At 42.6% G+C, this 19015-nt stretch overlaps 1 protein-coding gene across 1 annotated transcript in view; it reads left to right on the top strand.

Annotated features, from left to right (window-relative positions):
• Positions 1-19015, top strand: part of LAMA2 (laminin subunit alpha 2) — a 1492466-nt gene that overhangs the window by 1352430 nt on the left and 121021 nt on the right. The window contains 2 exon segments of the mRNA XM_029596813.1: positions 9196-9355; positions 16801-16925. Coding sequence (XP_029452673.1) covers positions 9196-9355; positions 16801-16925 — 285 coding nt within the window.

Consider the following 19015-nt stretch of genomic DNA (forward strand, 5'->3'; position numbering starts at 1 on the left):
GTAAAAAGGATGGAGGCGAGATGCCGAATGTCAGCCCAGTTAGGGTTATGGGCTGCAAAAATTCCTCGTAAAAAATCTAGCATCTGATCTGGATTATCAGCGTAAGAGGGGCCAAGCTGTTTCCAGTTAAAAAGATCACTGGAAGTGAAAGGTATGTAAGTAAACAACTTTATAGTTTGCGTAGTATTATACTCGTTTTCTTCAGTAGGGACCACGGGAACTACGGTGGTTGTTTCTCTAATTGGTAGTTGCAAACTTGCGGCTTGGGTTTTACTGCGAGTGCCGCCTGACACGGACGACTCGCCGCCGTCTTCAACTTTTGCCGCCGCCGCTTCCGCTTCAAGCCGTACTTCGGGAACCGGCATTATTTCATGATCAACTTGGGCATCGGCGGAAGCTGGGGGATCTGGTGGCGCATTATACGATTGAGGGTAGCTAGGGGCATAGGGTGGCGGCAGAAGATCTTCTGCGTCAGGCAGTACTGCAGGCGGCAGGGGTTTAATTTTTTTTTCTTGAGTCCATGAATTCCCTTGCACTACAAACATGGCCGCCGCAGATGACGCATGGTCTCTTATTCCCAAGATGGCCGCCCTTCCCTTTCTTTTCCGGTTTGGGGACTTCCGGTCTCCCATTTTGTTCACTTGCGCCACCATTACGAGGGCGGCTCCCTCCACTAACTTCTTTGCCCACTTCGGAGGATTCTCAATAACTGCAATCCAAGCAGTTATGTATGGCTTATCCTCAGGGCAACCCGGATTCTCTTCTTTCTCAACTATTTTCAGGACCCTTGTGGCCGTTTGGAAATTGAAAGTTCCTTCCGGAGGCCAATTTACACACAAACCGGGCCACCTATGGGTGCATCGCTGAATCATTCCGGGCTTCGTACATTTACGTTTATCGAACACTTCACTATAGTGTTCCGTCATAACTTTTAGTGGAGTTGAATAGCCCCCTCCCATTAGGATAGAATTCACAGACAAAGGAGGGAAGGGAAGACGGATAGGTAAGGGGTCCGTATCCGTCAGACACAAAGGGTCACACTTGCCCCGACTAGAACGCGGTCGCCCGGTCTAGAACTGCGAGGCCATTCACTCTCTTTCACACAACAAGAAACCTATTCCCACTACCATATGCGTTACTTCTTTTTCCTCTTTTTATGCGCGTGGCTTTCGGAATGCAATTCCTACCAAACCACCGCTTGGGGTGTGATCAAAGCCCCCTTGGTCCCCTCACGGATGGACCGGTTATTTGCTACTCTTTTAGCTATTCTTCACTTTTCCCATCATTCCCATAATACTCGCCTGCAGGGTTCTTCCGATCGTCACGAAAGCCTTCTTCCCAGATCACCAGCCCAGAGGTCTCAGAAGAATTTCTGTGGAACGGTCCCCTCAGAAACCCGATCGCTGAACTCAGCGGTGGCCACTCACCAGGTGCGTCTGGGGGATCGCTCCGCCACCAAACTACCGGACCAACTGGGGGGCTAAAATAGCGTCCCCGGTACCTCCTGGCTGGCTCGCCAAATGTAACCGTCTCTTTTTAGTCAGTAAGGAGGTCCAGACAACTGATCCGTAAAGATAGACTTTTATTGCCAGCAAGATGCAGCTAAGACAAAGGCTCAGTACAACTGCATGCCACGCCCCCTTCGGAGCAAACTTTTATGCACTTTACAACTCTTATCTTTCACACATGCGTTCTGGTTTTTGCTGAACAAACATTTCACAAATTGCTGAACAAGCATTAGCTAGCGTGGTCCTCTAGTAGGTGTAGCTTATGATCAGACTATTGTTTTGTCATTTAATTGACGTGTTAGACATTTTACATCGGCATTCGTATTAATACAATACAAAGTATTATTCCAAAATGGAGTTACGTTACGTTACGCTAAAAGTTAGTGCGCCACTGCGTCACTACGCATTACGTATCATTTGCGTTGCAAATATTAGTACGTTCAAGATGGCTGTGCGTTTCACTGCTGGCATGATTAGTCGGAGGATATTCAGTTGTTCGTTCGTACTTCAGGGGGGGTCACGAAATTGAACTCCTTCACCATGATATTTTGCCCCTCTCTGAAAAAATAACGCGGCAGTATTACTGAGTTCTTTTGTCTCGTGGAAAAAGCCAGCAAGCTAAAAGAATGAGGTAGGAGCGTTTTAAACATGTGAAGGCAGACCCCAGTACACGAGGCCGCAATCACTTTAAAGGGCCATGTGGCCCAGCGTGACCCCGCCTCCCAAAAAAGATTTTAAAAAGTCGCTGGGTGTCTTATTGGACCCCCGCCCACCCTGGGGCCACTATTTGTGGCGGCCCCACAAAAAAAGTATAAAAATAGAAAAGATCTGCCATGCAATGAAGACTCGCCCCCCCCCCTACCAAAACTTTCCCCAATCAAGCAACCCCCGTCTGGGTACATTAGCTGAGCCCCCCACCCCAAGAGCTGTTCCCTCCACCCTCAACCCTCTCTTTCCATGTATAGGCCAGTAGGGTCCCCAATCCCCAAAAATTACTTGGTGGGCTAGAGGCCACTACCCTGGACCTCCCCCCTGATACCCCCTTACCTATAAAATAATCATTGGTGGCCAATAGGAGGGCCCGGGTTGCCCCCTAGCCCTGGCCCGATTGGCACTATTTTCCCAAATGGTAAAGACCAACCTTTGCCCCACCAGGTGGAAAATGGCACCATGTGGTGGGGCAAAGACCAGTTGGTGTCATTTAGGAAGATAGCACCAATAGGGCCTGGGTCTAGGGTGTGCCCTATGTCCTCCCGTTGGCCACTAATGATTATTTTAAAGGTATGGAGGTATAGGGGGATCTGAGGGGGTAGAGTCCACTAGCCCACTAGGTAATTTGGGGGGGGGGGGGGTTAGGGGGCTCTACCGGCCTATATTTTATATGGAAAGAGGGGTTTAGTGGGGGTCAGATCTTAGGGGTGGAGGGACAGCTAACAGACTCGGTGAAGGTTACTTGATTGGAGAGGGGTTTGGGCAGGGAGGCGGCAGAGCTTTTCTATTTTTATACTGTTTTTGTGGGGCCACTTCGAATGGCAGTGCCAGGGTTACAGGGGGCATCTAGTAAGAACCTCAGTGACTTTAAACTTTTCAGAGGGGACATGTTGGGCTGCAAGGTACCACGGGAGCATCGAGACCCATGTTAGAGTCTCGGTGCTCCTGCGGTGGAATAGCATTTCCAGCAAAGGTGTAGATACAATAACGTGACTGAAAATTTTCCAAGTCAGCTGCATTATTTTATTTAAATAGGATTAGTTAAGCATGAATTGCTTTGCAAAATTCATGCATGCAAATGCCATAGAAAGTAGTTCATTGTAATAGAGGTGGGATTCAGGCCAGAATATTGCACGATATACTGTATGGCATGATATATGCTATTTAATGCGTGTTATAGCCCTTTCACAGCGTGATAAATTTCCTTGTAAGTTTATACCTGAGGCAATAAAGGGTGAATTGACCTGATCAAGGTCACAAAGAGCAGCAGCGGAATTTGAACCCTGGCTTGCCTCAGTCTCAGCCTGCTGTTCTACCCACTAAACTACTCCTCCACTCCAGCTGGCCTTTTAAGTTCCTTTGGCCTTTCTTGATGGTATATCAGCACCCCCAACCCACCAGATCAATTTAGACAGCAGTAGGAGCATGTAGCCTGCCAAACAGATCTAGCTATGGGAGCACCTGCTTTTCTGTAGAACTTCTAGAGATACAGATAACCAAAGGGTTAATGAGCTGGAAAGTGATCCAGGAAACCCAGATATTCTGCAGCATTTATCTAAACAGTGGCATGCCGTCAGAGCCTTCAAGGGATTCAGTGAATCCCCAGCCCTTGACCCTTATTTGTTTTTCAGTTGTGCAGCCACTTGTCTGTGTGGAGGCTGTAGGGCGAGCTATGGCCTATAGGAACAGCAGCCTGTGGCTGCTGGCAGGCTGCATGCATCTCGGCCCCTACATGCACAACAGAGGGGGAAGGGCCAGGGCCGCTGGGCCAATAAGAAGGCACGTACTAGTCTGAGCTACAGGAAGGGATTCCCATGGTCACGGCGATGGAGCCAATCAACAACAGATGAAGGTTAGGCCAGTATTATTGCACCGTTTGCATATGATGCAGAGCAGCACAGGACAGGGCAGAATCAGCTCGAAACAGGGTCCCGCCTTTTACCTTGTGTGAAAAGCAGAGTCAGAGTGCAAGTGCAGGATGGCTGGGAGCTGCTGGCTGAAGCAGTGAAGTTGTGCCATTGGCCTTTTGCAGATTGGAGAGCTGGTCAGCTGAATGTCTCAGAGGTAGCCAGGTAGGATAAGAAGAGGAGGAGGATATAAGTGGCTGGACTCAGCTGACTACATTCCCATATGAAACTGCACAGTTTGCATAAGTTGCAAAGCAGCACAGCAAAAAATCAGCCAGGGACAGGTTGAAGAAAATAGTACCAGCGTCAGTATTTGTGTGTTAAAGTCCATGAGAGTTTAAGAGTATGGGAGGCCTCCCATACACTTTCAGACTCTGACTAACCTTAACACAGAGGGAGTGGGGAGCAAGACTGCTGGGGATGGGTGTGAGAAGGGAGAGGGGAGAGGGGCGTGGCAGCACAAGGGCTAGGGACTAGGCAGCAAGAGGGCTAGAGTCTGGGAGGAACCTGGGGAACAGACTGCTGAGGTCTGAGAGGATCGTTAAACTTTGTGTGACTGCATGTATATGTGTGTGTGTGTGGGTGTGTGTGTATGACTACATGGGTGGGTGAGAGCCTGGGTGTATGTGTTCGTGGGTGGATGAGATCCTGTGTATGTATAGGTGAGAGGCTATGTGAGAGAGGATATGTATGTGGAAGAATAGGTGGATGAGAGCATGGGTGGTTGTGTGCCTGTGTGGGGGTATGTGTATACGTGACATTCTGTTTCTGGATGGGTGACAGCCTGTGGAGAGGCGGGGAGGTTGAGAGCCTGTGTGGGTGATTACCTGGGTGCATGTTTGTGGGTGAATCCTCTGTATGTATGTATGGGTGAGAGGTTGTGTTGGTGTGTGTGTTAAAAAGGCTTTGTGTGTGGTGGTGGTGGGGGGGGGGAGGTAGAAATTTGAGAGCCTGCGTGTGTGTGGGGAGATGTGGGTGAGAGCCTGTGTGTGTGTATGTGTGATTGCCAGTATGTGGGTGTGGGTGGATGACTGCTTGTGTGTGTGTTTGGGTGGATGGGTGACAGCTGGTGTGGGTGAGTGGGTGGATGAGAGTCAGTGTGAATGTGGGTGTATATGTGTTTGTGAATGAGAGCTGAAGCTGACTCCTCTCCCAGTCCATAACAATCTCAGGCTGGAAATTGAAACTTCCCAGATATAAAAAGCAGGAGACTTTTAAAATCATTAGTTTCTTTATTTGATGTTACTTGATATGTCTGCTGTTTTGAAATATTGGTGTTTTGGAAAATTTTATAAACATTTTTATGAGGGTCTAATTATTGGATGCTCTATTCATCAGTTTTTAAATATTATTTTTATTAGTATGGTTTTACTTTTATGATTGATGTTTTATATTTCTTTATTTTGTTGTTTGTTGATCTCTTATTTTGTCTTTGGTAAGGGTCTGTCTGTTTTCTGTATGTGTGGGATTCTGCCAATGTATAGTTTCTGTGTGTTAGTCTATAGCAGTCCAACTTGTTCTGTTTTCAATAAGAGGTGTATTAGTCTAGGTTCTGATGTAATTATTTGTAGTGCTGCTCTTTCCTGACTAGGGTTGTTGTTGTTGAGTCCTGGGAGTTAGTGTTGGTTGAAATGACAGATTTGTTTCTTGGGGTAAATTGTATTCTTGGTAGGCTGTTATAGTTTTTAATGGAGCTATTAAGTTTTATCCAAAAATACTATACGTAAGTTATATATAGGACCCATCTTTAGATGTGAATGTCTCTGATCTGACATCTGAAGAAGGGACTTGCATAGTTTTTAAAAACGTTTATCCAATATTTTTAGGTATATGTATTTTTTTCAGGTATTTTAGACAGTTTGGCTTGTTTTGTTTTATGAATAGGAGGTATATTTGAGCCTGATATAATATTTGCAGTGTTGCCTTTTCATTAGTAGGGTTGAGTTTGAGTGCTGATAGTTAATGCTGTTTTTGGTATGAGAGGTTTACTATATTCTAATTGTTTATTCATGGATTTCTGAGAGCCAGGCCCACACCCATTACATTTTACAACAGACCTAATGCTTTATGGGTTCATGGTCTTTTGACTCTAGGAGAGAGGGGTTGAGGGCGTGAGACTGTTGTAGATCGGGGGTGAGGGAGGGCAGGTAGGCGGTGCATGTGGGAAGGGTGAGAGAGCTGAAGGAACGAGACTGAATCCCCTGCTAAAATTGTTACTGCACACCACTGTATCTAAATAATCTGCTGTTGAATATACTCAGCTAAAGTTATCAGGTAACTTTAGAACAGTTATTTTTCCATCCAGGGGTACCCAGCTAACTAACTGGGCAGCTCTCACTGGCTAAAATTTAAGCATGACCCAGAACACTCCCATCAGTGCCTCTTCTTATCTGGCTAAATGTCATCCAGGTAATGAGTTACCTGAACAAAATTTAGCTGGGAAGAAGGGACATTTTTAAAATCTCAGTTTTAATTTGGTAACTCAAAAAGTATTTTTAATGTTCACTGCTTTTATTGGTTTTCAGAATGGCAGTTAAACAAATGTAATGGTCCCTCCAGGCACCCTACCAGTAGTACCCTGGGTGATCTCTTTGAGCTAGAGATAGCATGGAATAATGAGAGGAGGATCACATTCAGAGCAGCTCCTTCCTTTGAGGGTGCTGGAGTGGCTGGAACCCCTTTTTGAAGGTTTATAAACAGCTTTCTCCTGAAAGAAGCATCATCAGTAAAGAATTTTTTTGTTTGGACACTGTATCCAAAGTCTCCAGACTTACCTCCAGATCCTAGTGCTAAGACACTGAGTACTAGCTAGCCCAGAGTGGTTCCAACCCCAAAGAAATATTTAAATCTTTTATGGTCACATTAGTATGCAGTCTGCACCCAGGGATGGGGTTACACAAATATTAAATTAAACTAAACTTTGAATAGCAACCTCTTAGTTTTTATAGTACTGCAACATTCCAGACAAACATAGTTGTTGATTAATTCTGGTTTTCAACTTGCTAGACCTATCTAGTAATTCAGAAAGGAATTCTAGGGCTATTCAACCCAAGAACCCCTTTTCTAAAATATGCAACTTGGGTTATAAGGTTTGCAGAAGACATTCAGGCCAAGAGCGTCTTAATACACTGAAACTAATGCTATACTCAAACAAAGGTGGAAAATGATGTACATCAAGTTTGTCCTTATTCTCCTGCTATCGCTGCTTCTTGGGTGCCTACTGCAATGCAGTCATCCTTACCACATACTGTAACTAGGTTTGCCACCTGATCCAGATCAACCTTGAGAGACCAATCCATTTCTGGTTTTGCCTCAGTGTATCTAGGGACTTCTTATACCAATTTCTCCAGGAAAGATAGAACTGCATGTTCATAGATACAATGGCAAACACCAGAACTGAAAAAATGTAAGCCGTTTAGATTTCTTGATAATCAGCCTAGAAACTTAAAAAAAAAAAGAAAAAGATAAATAAATAAGCCTCTTAGAGCTCACCTGGGCAAGGTGGCAATCCTAGATGAAGCAAGAAATCAAGCATTGTGTGTCGACCCTGGACACAAAACATTCTTAAAATAGAGATGTACATTCATTTTGTTTCATTACTTTATACACATAAATATTTTTATACATTCGAAATTGTATTTATACACATAAAAACTCTTTTTACATGTGAAAGGAATGAAACAAAATGAAATTAAACATAATAAAAAAAACCATAAATAAGTAAAACAAAATGAATAGCATTTTTCCTGTGCACACCACTATCATGAAATATAATTTTGCTGTTTTTGTAATTATTTCAGTTTTATTTGAGAAAATGGAAATCATTAATAATGCTTTCATTATTTCTTGTTCTTCTCGTATTTTCTTCTAACTGTTGTGTCCATGGCCTGTTTAATAGATATTTTCCCTTCTTACTTTCCTGTATTTTGTCATTTAAACGTACTGTAGATAAATCCATTTCTCTTCAGATGTGTTCTTTTCCTTTTACATCTGTTTACCAAGGTGCAGTGCACTGCAACATGCATTATCACGTGCTATTAGTGAATAGGCCTCACTAGAAAGGAAGCCGCGATAAATAACTTGCATTATTATGCACAGCCCTTTAGTAAATTGACCCCATATCCACCTGTCTGTGTAGGCCAGTTTTCAAAGAGAGCATCTTCCCACCTAATTCTCCCTTTTGAAAATTGCCCTCTAAGTCATCTCCATTGGAAACATAACGTAGTCACATTAACTATTGTCATGCAGTTTTCTTTTGAATATTTCATAAGCTTTCCTCTTTGCTTTATGGGGTAGACTTTCAAAGGCATAGGCAGGAGTAATGTGGGTAAAATCAGAGGTTACACAGGTAACTTTGTTCATGACTACATCTGGATAGCCAAATAACTTAGGACCTCATTTACTAAGCATTTTTCCCATAGAGACAGAATGGGAGAAAAGTCTTAGTAAATTAGGCCCTTATTCGGCTAACTCCAAATATTGGAGCTGACTAAGGGGGCTATTTTCTATCTGTATTGCATGCGATAGCAAGCGGGGGATGGAGTTGGGGCAGAGTCGGGGTGGGGAGAGGAGGAGTCGGGGCGGCAAGGAGGCGGATGCGGCGATATCTTCGCTGGCGGCGATAAGGTAAGCCACGTTATCGCCGCCAGTAGTGCATCCAATAGCCCCACCTTTCACGGTGGGGCTATTGGGTGCGAAAGCCGGCAGCGATAACACCGTGGTGGTACAATTGCTGCCAGCTTTCGCAGGCCCGCCCCCCCCCCCCCCCTTCGCTCCCCCGCCCCCCGTTACCGCCGGGATTCACCATTCTCTGCGAGAATGGAAAATCCAGGCCTAAATAAGCTATTTGGCTAACTCAGCTCCACCTAGGATCACTCCCAAAATACTATTTATCTGGATAAATGGAGCCGATATTCAAAAGTCAGCATTTCTCCAATTTTTTGAATTATCTGGATAAATGCCATTGAATATTGATCTCATAACATTTTTTTGTGCTGTTATTGCTTCTACTCTTCTAACTGATTATTCCAGTTCTGAGGTCTAACCAGCAGTCTGTTCTTCTTGTGAAGGTCTGGAAGAAATGGCACTGTTTCAGTCCGAGCTATGGAAGGTCCCAAAGCGAGCATCATTCCAAGTACTTACAGTGAAATCTCACTGCCAGGCTACACTATTCTTGATGTGGATTCAAATGCCATGCTCTTTGTTGGTGGCCTGACCGGAAAACTGAAGGTAAACATTATGAAAAGGGTGTTCTACTGCCATTTCATCCTTTCAACAGCTTTATATATTTTCCAAGAACTTCATTTCTGATGGATAAATTCCCACGGCTTGATGTACAGATAACTGTACATGCACATACAGGCAAAAAACTATGCACAGAAGGAAAAATACATAAGCCCATACATATGCACAAAATACACAGCAAGAAAGGAAAATTGGGTGAGATTGATGACATCTAGTACGCAATACTGAGAAAGACAATTAGAGGTCTATATTCAGCAGCACAATGAGTGGACTATTTATTCAAAGATCTTTCCTGAGGCCATACTTGCTGATATACCTGCCTATGATTAACATCCATGTGCTCAGTAGGAGTTGCAGGCAATGCAAAGACACCTCTTTGTGCTAAAACTTAGCTCCCTGCATGCGGTTTTTGTTCATTGCAGTCTAAGTGCTACTCTTTGGGAAAAGTGCATAAAGCAATACAGCCACCATGCTCCAGAAGAGCTTTTAGTTAATCATATGCAACATGTGAGACCTTCTCCCCCTTAACACACATACAGATTGAATCCATGTCTTTAAAATATTCTTAAATATCCACTTGCAGGATATATTGTCATATCTGTAGATTAATTTTCAGTGTGAACAGGAGCGATGTGAGAACTTATTTGCAGAAGGGTTTTTCAGTAGACATGAGCCCATCCAGGCTATAGAATGCATAAACCTCATGACTTCTGATCTTTGATTTATTCTAGATCTTTTTCATTCCACCCTGTGAGTCATAGAAGCACAAATTGTAACCCGTGTTAATGGTCCAGAATTTATGAATCCTTTGGGAACTTTTATATGCAAATATAAAATAATAGCTTTTCTACCGTATATATTTCATGGAAACATTATTAAGAAAAAGAAAAAATCTATAAAAATATTTAAAATATAGTAAAGTGTCATAACACTAATGCAAGTATTAATGCACAATAAATAAGTATAAACGTGTGTGTATTGTATGTTAATGTTGCGTTTAACATACTTTAGTACATTAGTCCATATTAATGTTAAGGTGGAGTAATGCAAAAAAGGTAAATAAACTGCATTACATTCAAATTCATGCTAAGCAGCTCATTAATATTAAAATAACATTTCACAAATCACATTAAGCAATGTTATTTTCATTAACCTGCTGGCAAATGTTAACGCTTAACTGTACTTCAGGAAGTATAGTTAAGTTGTAGTGTTAGCCTCCAGCAGCTAATATAAGGCCTGATGTGGACCATAATCTTTGTTAGAGATGTTAAGTTATAGGTCGATTACACCTTCTGACTCATTGTTATATTTCACAGATTTCCATGTCCTGTCTCTGTTGTTGTTACTTTAACTTTCTGTATTGCCTGCTAGGTGATACAACATGACACCCATTCACTAGCAGCTTTCATTTGTCTTAGATGGTAACTTTCAAACTGCTGCGTGGGCAAACATGTGCGCACTTGTCAGCCTGCGCCCAGGGACGGGGCTATTTTATAACTTGCACATGTTCATGGATGCATATTACAAAATAGGCTGGCCATGCACACATGTGTGCCAGATTTTAAATGGCACACAAATCCCACTTCTACCGCTTAAATGAGGGAATTTTAAAAGAGGCGCTCGCCGATGCCATTCTCAGTTTTACCAGTTCATCCCCAGATCACCCAGTTAAGAGAGAGGTCCTCTAACCCTCCCCCCAGGTTTTATAACCTTTACTCCCCCAGTTAGCCCCAACCCTTAAAACCTCGCAGATCTGCCTATTATTCTTTATTTTTTAACCTACATGTCATCCATAGCAGAAGTAAAGTTACGCGGCAAGGGGCCTCAGCACGCGCTGGTCACGTCTCTGGTTCATGCCCCACCCAGATCATGCCCATGCTCCGTCCCTTTTTGGAAACTTTCTAAATGTGCACACTGCAGGGGATATGCGTAGATTTCACAGCTTTTAAAATCCACTTGGCACGCGTGAGCACAACTTATTTGCATATCCCCTAATTAACATGCGTGCCAGGCTTTTGAAATTCACCTTTTAATTTTTTACATATGAAACCTGGAGTCAGAAAGCAAGCAAGGCCAGGAGAGAGAGATAACAGCCAGCTGATGCCAGACAGCTATCAGCTGCATGCAGAGAAAAATCCTGTCTAGACTCACAGTAGTCAACACTCAAATCCTTCTAAGAGAGTTATGGGTGAATTTTAAAAGCCCGGTGCACACCAAAGCTGGGAGATATACACAGAAGTCGGGCCAGTGCATACCATGCGGATTTTAAAAGACGCCCAAGTACGTGCACAAACATTTTTTTTTTACAAAAAAGAGCAAGGCATGGGCATGGTCTGAGCGAAGCATGGGCATTCCAGGATTTATCAATGAAATCAGCGCATAAGTATTTATGTGCACAAGCACATGCCAGGGTCCCCTACCACCGCGTAACTTTGCTGCTAAGGGTGGCGTGTAAGTAATAAAATAAAAACTAGGCTAGTCAGTGGGGCTAACAGGGTAAAAGGGACACTTTTAAACTAGGGGGGTTAGGAAGTCCTGTCCTTTACCTGGGCGAACTGGGAATGAACTGGGGAAACTGGCAATTGCGTTGGCACACGTGTCTACTAAAATACCCCACTTATGCGGTAGAAGCGGTGTTTGCGGGCACATGTGCGTGTCAATATAAATTTGTACACACATGTATGTGCGTACAGCCTATTTTATACCATGCGCGTATATACGCACATATGATATAAATCGACTGTTCAATGGCGCGAGCTGACATATACATATACGTTTCTGCCCACACTGTCTTCCTTCATTGGGTGCCACTCTCCTTTCCACCCGTTACAAAAAATGGATTAAAAGATGAGAAGGAGAGAACAACTCCATCCTGGTCTACCCCCATCTATTTAAAAAAATGACACTAAGCTGATCAAACACGTTGGCACATACGTTATCTTGCACAAAATCCCTGATTAAATGCCCAATGTTCAAAAAGCTGCACACCCTTTAGAACATGGAGCATTAAGTCAGCAGATAATGATTGTGCTAAAATCATATGCTAACAGTCATTAAATGGCGTCAGAGAGAGTAATTTTCAGAGGTATTTCTGTGGGTAAACCAGTGCTTTGCCTGCATATGGCCTGTGAAAGTGTACCTGCATTAACAGAAGCATTCCTGGGCTGGGGGAGGGATTTGTACTTATATGCATACTTTTGCATTTTCAAAAGTATGTGTGTAATATTCCCCGGCAAAAATGATGGGCAGGTGGTTTTGGTGGGGTGATATCCAGAGAAATATTACGTGCATCCTTTCTCTTTGAAAACTGGCATAGAATCTGCTACTACCCACAGACTTTCCTCCAATGTGAGCAGTTACGAAATCACCTTCATAGTGTCTTTTTTGATAATCAAATACATTTCATATGTCTATGCACCTTTCAGTTCTATACCAACCCTTCATCAGACTCGGTGAATTCTTATGAGAACAGTTTATTGAGCAGGAGGCCTTTTGGGATGTATTTAAAAAATATATCGTGGAAAATGAAAGACAGGAGTCCTAGCTGCTTTTTAAATCACCCTTCCCTAAAGCATTCTGGCATGTCTACGAATTTTGTCACTAAAAATGCTTAAGAAAGGAAGGTTAATAAAATAGGACTGATTCAAATTGTCCTTTTCATGCCAGTTCTCAGCAGGAGTACAAGTACAGGTTCCCATTTCGCTCATTGGGTCACAGCTGTCTTATTTCAAGGGTATTAGGTGCTTTGGAAGATTGGTATCAAAACAGCAAAACTGTGATTAATATATGTTTATTGTGCAACTCAAAATCTGCACTCAACCTTGTCAGGTGCGTACTCAGTTCCTCCTTTCAATCCCATATGATATCTCTAACCCCAATCTCCTTCCTTCCCTCACCCCCCAATTTCAGTTAATTTCACAGTGAGGGAAGCTCTCTGGCACAATATAATTCGTAAATGAAGATCTTGATTGGATGAATATGGCCACAGCATAGATCAAATTACAATATAAAATTCAAACATTAATTAAATCCTAGACCATTATGCAATCTTTATATGGTGATCATGCCCTCACCTAAGTTGCAGTTCATTAAGGCTTATTACATATCATGGTAATGCAATATTCTAATGCTGGGAACACAGGGCCGTCAAAGCCTTGCCTCTCCAAAGTTGTCCTGATCCATAGCAAGAGCAGGAGTCATTTGTTCAGGATGCAGCAGAAGTACTGGGGGGGGGGGGGGGGGGGGAGGAGTGAATAGGCCAATCCCAGTCGTCAAAGCTGAAGATTTGATAGGCAACTAGTCCACCCATGTAACACAGTGTCAGGAGATACCCGCTTGGTATTCACTGCCTGACCAGCTTTCACATCGCACATGCCATGCATAACATAGCAGCAGGAGTACCCGCTTGATGTTCTCAGACAACCTTAAAATAGCATTTGCTGTGCACTCTTAGGGCATGGTCAACCCCGCCACAAGCCCCATGGTAGTGATACCTTGCTTGCTGTGGGCTCCCCACCAACCTAGCTGCGGCCATATTCTAATAACTTCAATGCTGTTTACAAGCCATAAGGACTTTCCAGCCCCAATGCCCCAATCTGACTCTTGTTCACTAAAATATGCCATGATCATACCACCAATACTGCTTGTTACTCCCAATAGCATGGCTTGTTTTGCACTCCAAGAAGGGGATATTGCAGGTTGGCACCCACAGATGAGACTGCGCCTGTTCATCTTGCTAAGCCACAAGTGATGCTGTAAACCTACTGCAAAAATTAAAGGAAGATATCGCAGGTTGGCACTAACCTATGCGTCAAGAAATTGAAACACATGCCATATACAGTCAGGGGCCTGTCAAAACCCCCATTCCATAAAGCCCGCATGGGATATTATGCCAGGTGTGCAGTAAGCAGTAATAATAATAGAAGGGGATCATGGGGGGTTGTTCCACCCATCCATTTCCCAAACATAGATGAATAGAACACAGCCCATAAGGGGAAAGCAAACATGTGCCGGACTGTCTGCAAAATAGAACCCCCATCAACAGCACAGATTCAGGAATGAGGATACATAGCCAATGAGATATACAATAACTGTACTCACATGTTGAAAGTGACAAATCCATAGATTATGCGCTAGCACCACTACATCCCTGAGTGCAGAAGCCACATGAGACAAGCTTTTACCATCCTCAGCAGATGGCCAGAGGTATGTTGAAATGGCTGCCGTGTTCCTGTATTGCTTCTTCAGGATTTCAAAGGCTTTCCCCTCCTCCCCCAGGTACCCTATGAAATCACTCCTAGGACTGAATATGGGTGAGAGTCATATTTGAGACTAGCATCCCAAGGTACACAGCAAGGCATGAACCAAATAGGACAGGGTAGTTAGTAGAGGCATTGCACCGGGGATCAGTACCCACTGAAAAAGAACTTCTGCTACTTTCTTGGTTGTAAGCAACCGAACAGAAGACCACCGACATAGACAGAACCTCTTTAGTAATTTTTTCTGCCACCCCGGCCTAAGGCACCTTAATCGGGAACAAAATCTATTCTGGTAATGCAGTGTGAGATGCCTAGATTAAGTGAAGCACACAAATACCTCTGCCAAATCGTATTGGGCTGGGTCTGGAGCCTTGCAATAAGAATTGATAGCTATTATATGTAGTGCAAGGTTGCAAGAGCAACTGGATCTCCCAAAATAAATTATGACCATATCAGCAAACACAGGGAGATTGAAATGCACGCTGGAAGCAGAGATGGTGACATCTCCACGACACTGCCGAGTCCCTTGCCAGCTTCCTCTAAAGTTTTGCCTACCTGGATTATAGACTAGTCCAAGGATGGGTACAAATAACACTAAAGTTCCTGTACCCAAAAGAAAGTTAATCGCAAGATAGTACCAATATAGCACAAACTATGATGTTGCCTTGTTGAAAAACTCTGCACACTGTGCTGCCTTGAATTTAACCATAATTAGCTGAGATAACAGCTTATGGACAAACATCTGGAGCCCATTCCAAAATACGCCTATAGCGGTATATTAAATGTACGGTCTTGAAACGATAGAATGCTATCAGCAGAGATACCTGACAGGCTAGCACTTCACTGTCCTCATCCATAGGAATACCTGCAAAACACTGCAACCCAAGAGAATACAACAATCTCTTTGGAAGGTGTGATAAGCAATGTAGCCGATCAACTATATGGCACTGCAAACAAAAATCGTATGGGCACCTGAAATAACGATGTCCCAGATATGATAAATACTTATGGACCAAAAACTGACAGTGATTTCAGAAGATTGTCAGTGCCTTGGGACCTAAGATGTGCATGCTATACAAGGTCAATGATCACATGTGCTATCTGCCGGGGTGGGAATCTCCGAAGGTGATGAGGGCCTGGATGTCATAATTAGCCAGCTAAAGGAAGAGAAAAGGATTACACTTGGGGAAAGCTGACATGCAAGTGCTGGGGGAGATGAAGTTGATCTCTGCCTTCTCAAAGAATTGACTCTAGAACTCCAGATTATAAGACTGACACGCTGGCTACTGACACGCTGGCTACTGTGCTAAGGCAGCTTTGGGCCCCTGGTACAGATGTCTAGTATTGATCACTCATTATCTATGCAGGCCCAGACAAATATGCAAAGAACCGTCAATGCTATAGTAAGTCTAATCACTATTAAAGTAAGATGATTGGGTTTGCTGACTCCTGCTGACTGGGCACATGCCCGATCAGGCATACCTGTGCAGTCTTAATGTGGAGCGATGAGGAGTATTATCGACAGAGTCAGTGTTATATTTGGCCGTCCACGGACTGTTCCTGTTCATAGCTGAAGTAATAAAATAGTTGCATAAATATATCTAGGTGTTCTTTTTTTTAAACAAACAAGAAAATAAAGTCAAGTTGACTGACTACTGTGGTAAATAAGTGGTAAACATTCAAGGAGCTGACCCTATATTTAAAGCATATTGGAAGAGGTTCTACAGATTCCTGAGAATGAGTGCGAGTGCAGGAAAGTAAGTGCACGTGTATAGAATAGATCTCAATAGCATATACTTCTGAAGGTGATTGTGAGAAAGAGATATAAGTAGGAGAAGCAGGGAGTTGTATGGATAATGTGATGAGGTGGTTGTGCTGTCTCCTTCAATGTAGAAGAGAAACAGCTCCAAATTAGATTTGTTTTAAAAATGTGTGCCTGAGACTTGTTTCCAGTTCCATTCCAACTAAATAATTCAGTGTAAGAAAACAGCGTGGCACAGGTTGACTTTTATAATTTTCCATGATAGAAAAATAAATGCCGGGTTTTTTTCTCCCATAACCTGATTACTGTTTTGATGTATAGCAGACATATGATCAAAAAAGATTCCTAAAAGAAACTGATTCTTCAAATCAAGCTTTGACAAGGTTTGTGGCTTCATCTAATTTGCACAGAAATCAGATGCTGTTAAGACCACCACATTCTCTGGCTGTATGGGCGAGACGTTCCTGGACAGCAAACCAATAGGACTATGGAATTACAGAGACAAGGAGGGGGACTGCAAAGGATGCACCGTCAGGTTGGTATATAACATGCAGGTCCTGCTTCACTGAGACTGCTCCCAATCTGTGTCTTTAGTAAAAGACTTTGGAGCAATCTAAGGAAATGTTTCTTTTCAGAAAGGGTGGTGGGTGGTTGCATGGAACAGCCTCCTTGTGGAGGTGACGGAGAGATGGATAGTCTCAGAATTCAGTATAACATGGGATATGCACAGAGGATCTCTAAGGGAGAGGTGACTCTTAAGAAGCTAAATAAGAGATGCAAGTGAGCAGTAGGGATGTACAGGCAACATTTTTTTTTTTTCATTTTTGGTTCATTTATTCATGTTCTGATTTTTTTGTTGTTGTTTTGGGGGAATTTGTGTTTGTTCATTTTCGGCAAATAGTGCACACAATTAGCAAATAGCTAATAGCTAACTAATTAATGGTTCATAGTGTGCACTATTTGCTAAAAACAATAAATATAAGAAATTTTTCCAGGTCATTTGAAACTAAACAAAAATGGGCTTATTCATCCAGTTTCTCACATTTGTTTCAAACAAATGCACATCCCTAATGGGCAGACTGGATAGGCCATATGGTCTTTATCTCCTGTCGTGTTCTGTGTTTGTGTATAAATCAGGCCCACAGACTTTTGATATCTGTCCCTTTTATCATTATATAGAATAAATGTATGTACAGAAAAAAAAACTGTCTTGGGAACTCTAAGGAGTTAATTTTCAAAAGCATTTACATGCGTAAAACTAGGAGATTTACGTACGTGAATGGACTTTACGCGCGTAAATGGGGTTTTGAAACTTGCTACGATACATGCTACATTTATATGCGTAAATCCTTTTGAAAATTACCTCCTTGGTTAATAACAGCGTTTGAACATGCAGTGCTTTCAGCCTTTCTTATGGAAAACTCTAAAGATTTGAAAAAAAAAGATGCACAGGAAGAAATCTCACCAAAGGCAGAGCCAAACATCCCCTATTAGGCTTGAATTATCTTCCTTGCAGTGTGAATAAAAATGCTGATAAATTAATATTTCCCCATGTTTTCTTGAATTCTTATACCTTCCAAGCCAAAAAAAAAAAATGCAGGACAATAACACTGCGATATCAAAATTCAACGTTTCCAAACGTTCTCTTTTCCATTATTGCTGCTCTCAGTGGTTTCATTTTAATGTTCAAAGTAAATACCATAGGAAAGTTAATGATTTGCGAGATTTCTAGCTAAATGATCTAATGATAAAGTCTAAGATGACTTATATTAACATTTGCGTGCTAGATTAGCTGTTCATGAACACAGCCAGCCTAAATGAAATTAGATTTTATTTATGTCACCCTAGTTTTAAGTTATATATCTTGTCACAGAAAGAGATAAAAAGCAATTCCTTTCCACTGCAGTTCTTGTCTTTCTCGTGCGGCTGCCTAAGAATTATTGCTAATCTTATGATAACAGAGTGCAATTAATTATATTTATCATTCAGTTCCATTTCATTTTAGACAGATTGTTTATTAAACACTGAAATGAAAATATGTATCAGACAATGGAAAAAAAAAAAAAAAGAAACAATGCTGGGTGTCTTAGTTGGCCACAAATAAATATTTGGTTGGTGAGAGGTGTCTCTTGTGATCAGCAACAGGGCAATTTTCAAATGTCTGGGGGCACCGCAAAATTGATGGATACTTTTCTCTGTGGATTTTGCATCAGTTCTCAAAGGGAATACTCATAAAGGTGAATTTTAAGATGCACATGTGCGCACGTATGCCGGCTCACGCCAATGGACGCAGCCATTTTTTAACATGCACTCTCGTATGGGCATATGTTATAAAATCGGCTGTACACGTGTACATGTGTGCTCAGTTTTATATAGATGCGTGCATGTGCGTGCAAATGCCACGTTTACCACGTAAGTGAGGGGAATTTTACCAGTTCATTGCCAGTTCACCCACTGTAGGGATAGGACTTCCTAACCCCCCTAGTTTTAAAGGGTCCCTTTTCCCCTGTTAGACCCAACCATTAAAACCTCACTGACTAGTCCTAATTTTTTTATTTTTTTTGACTTACATGCCAGCAATAGCAGAAGTAAAGTTACGCGGTGGGGACCCCCGGTGCGTGCTTG

This window comes from Rhinatrema bivittatum, chromosome 3 (genome assembly GCF_901001135.1).
Source record: "Rhinatrema bivittatum chromosome 3, aRhiBiv1.1, whole genome shotgun sequence".
Classification (NCBI taxonomy): Eukaryota; Metazoa; Chordata; class Amphibia; order Gymnophiona; family Rhinatrematidae; genus Rhinatrema; species Rhinatrema bivittatum.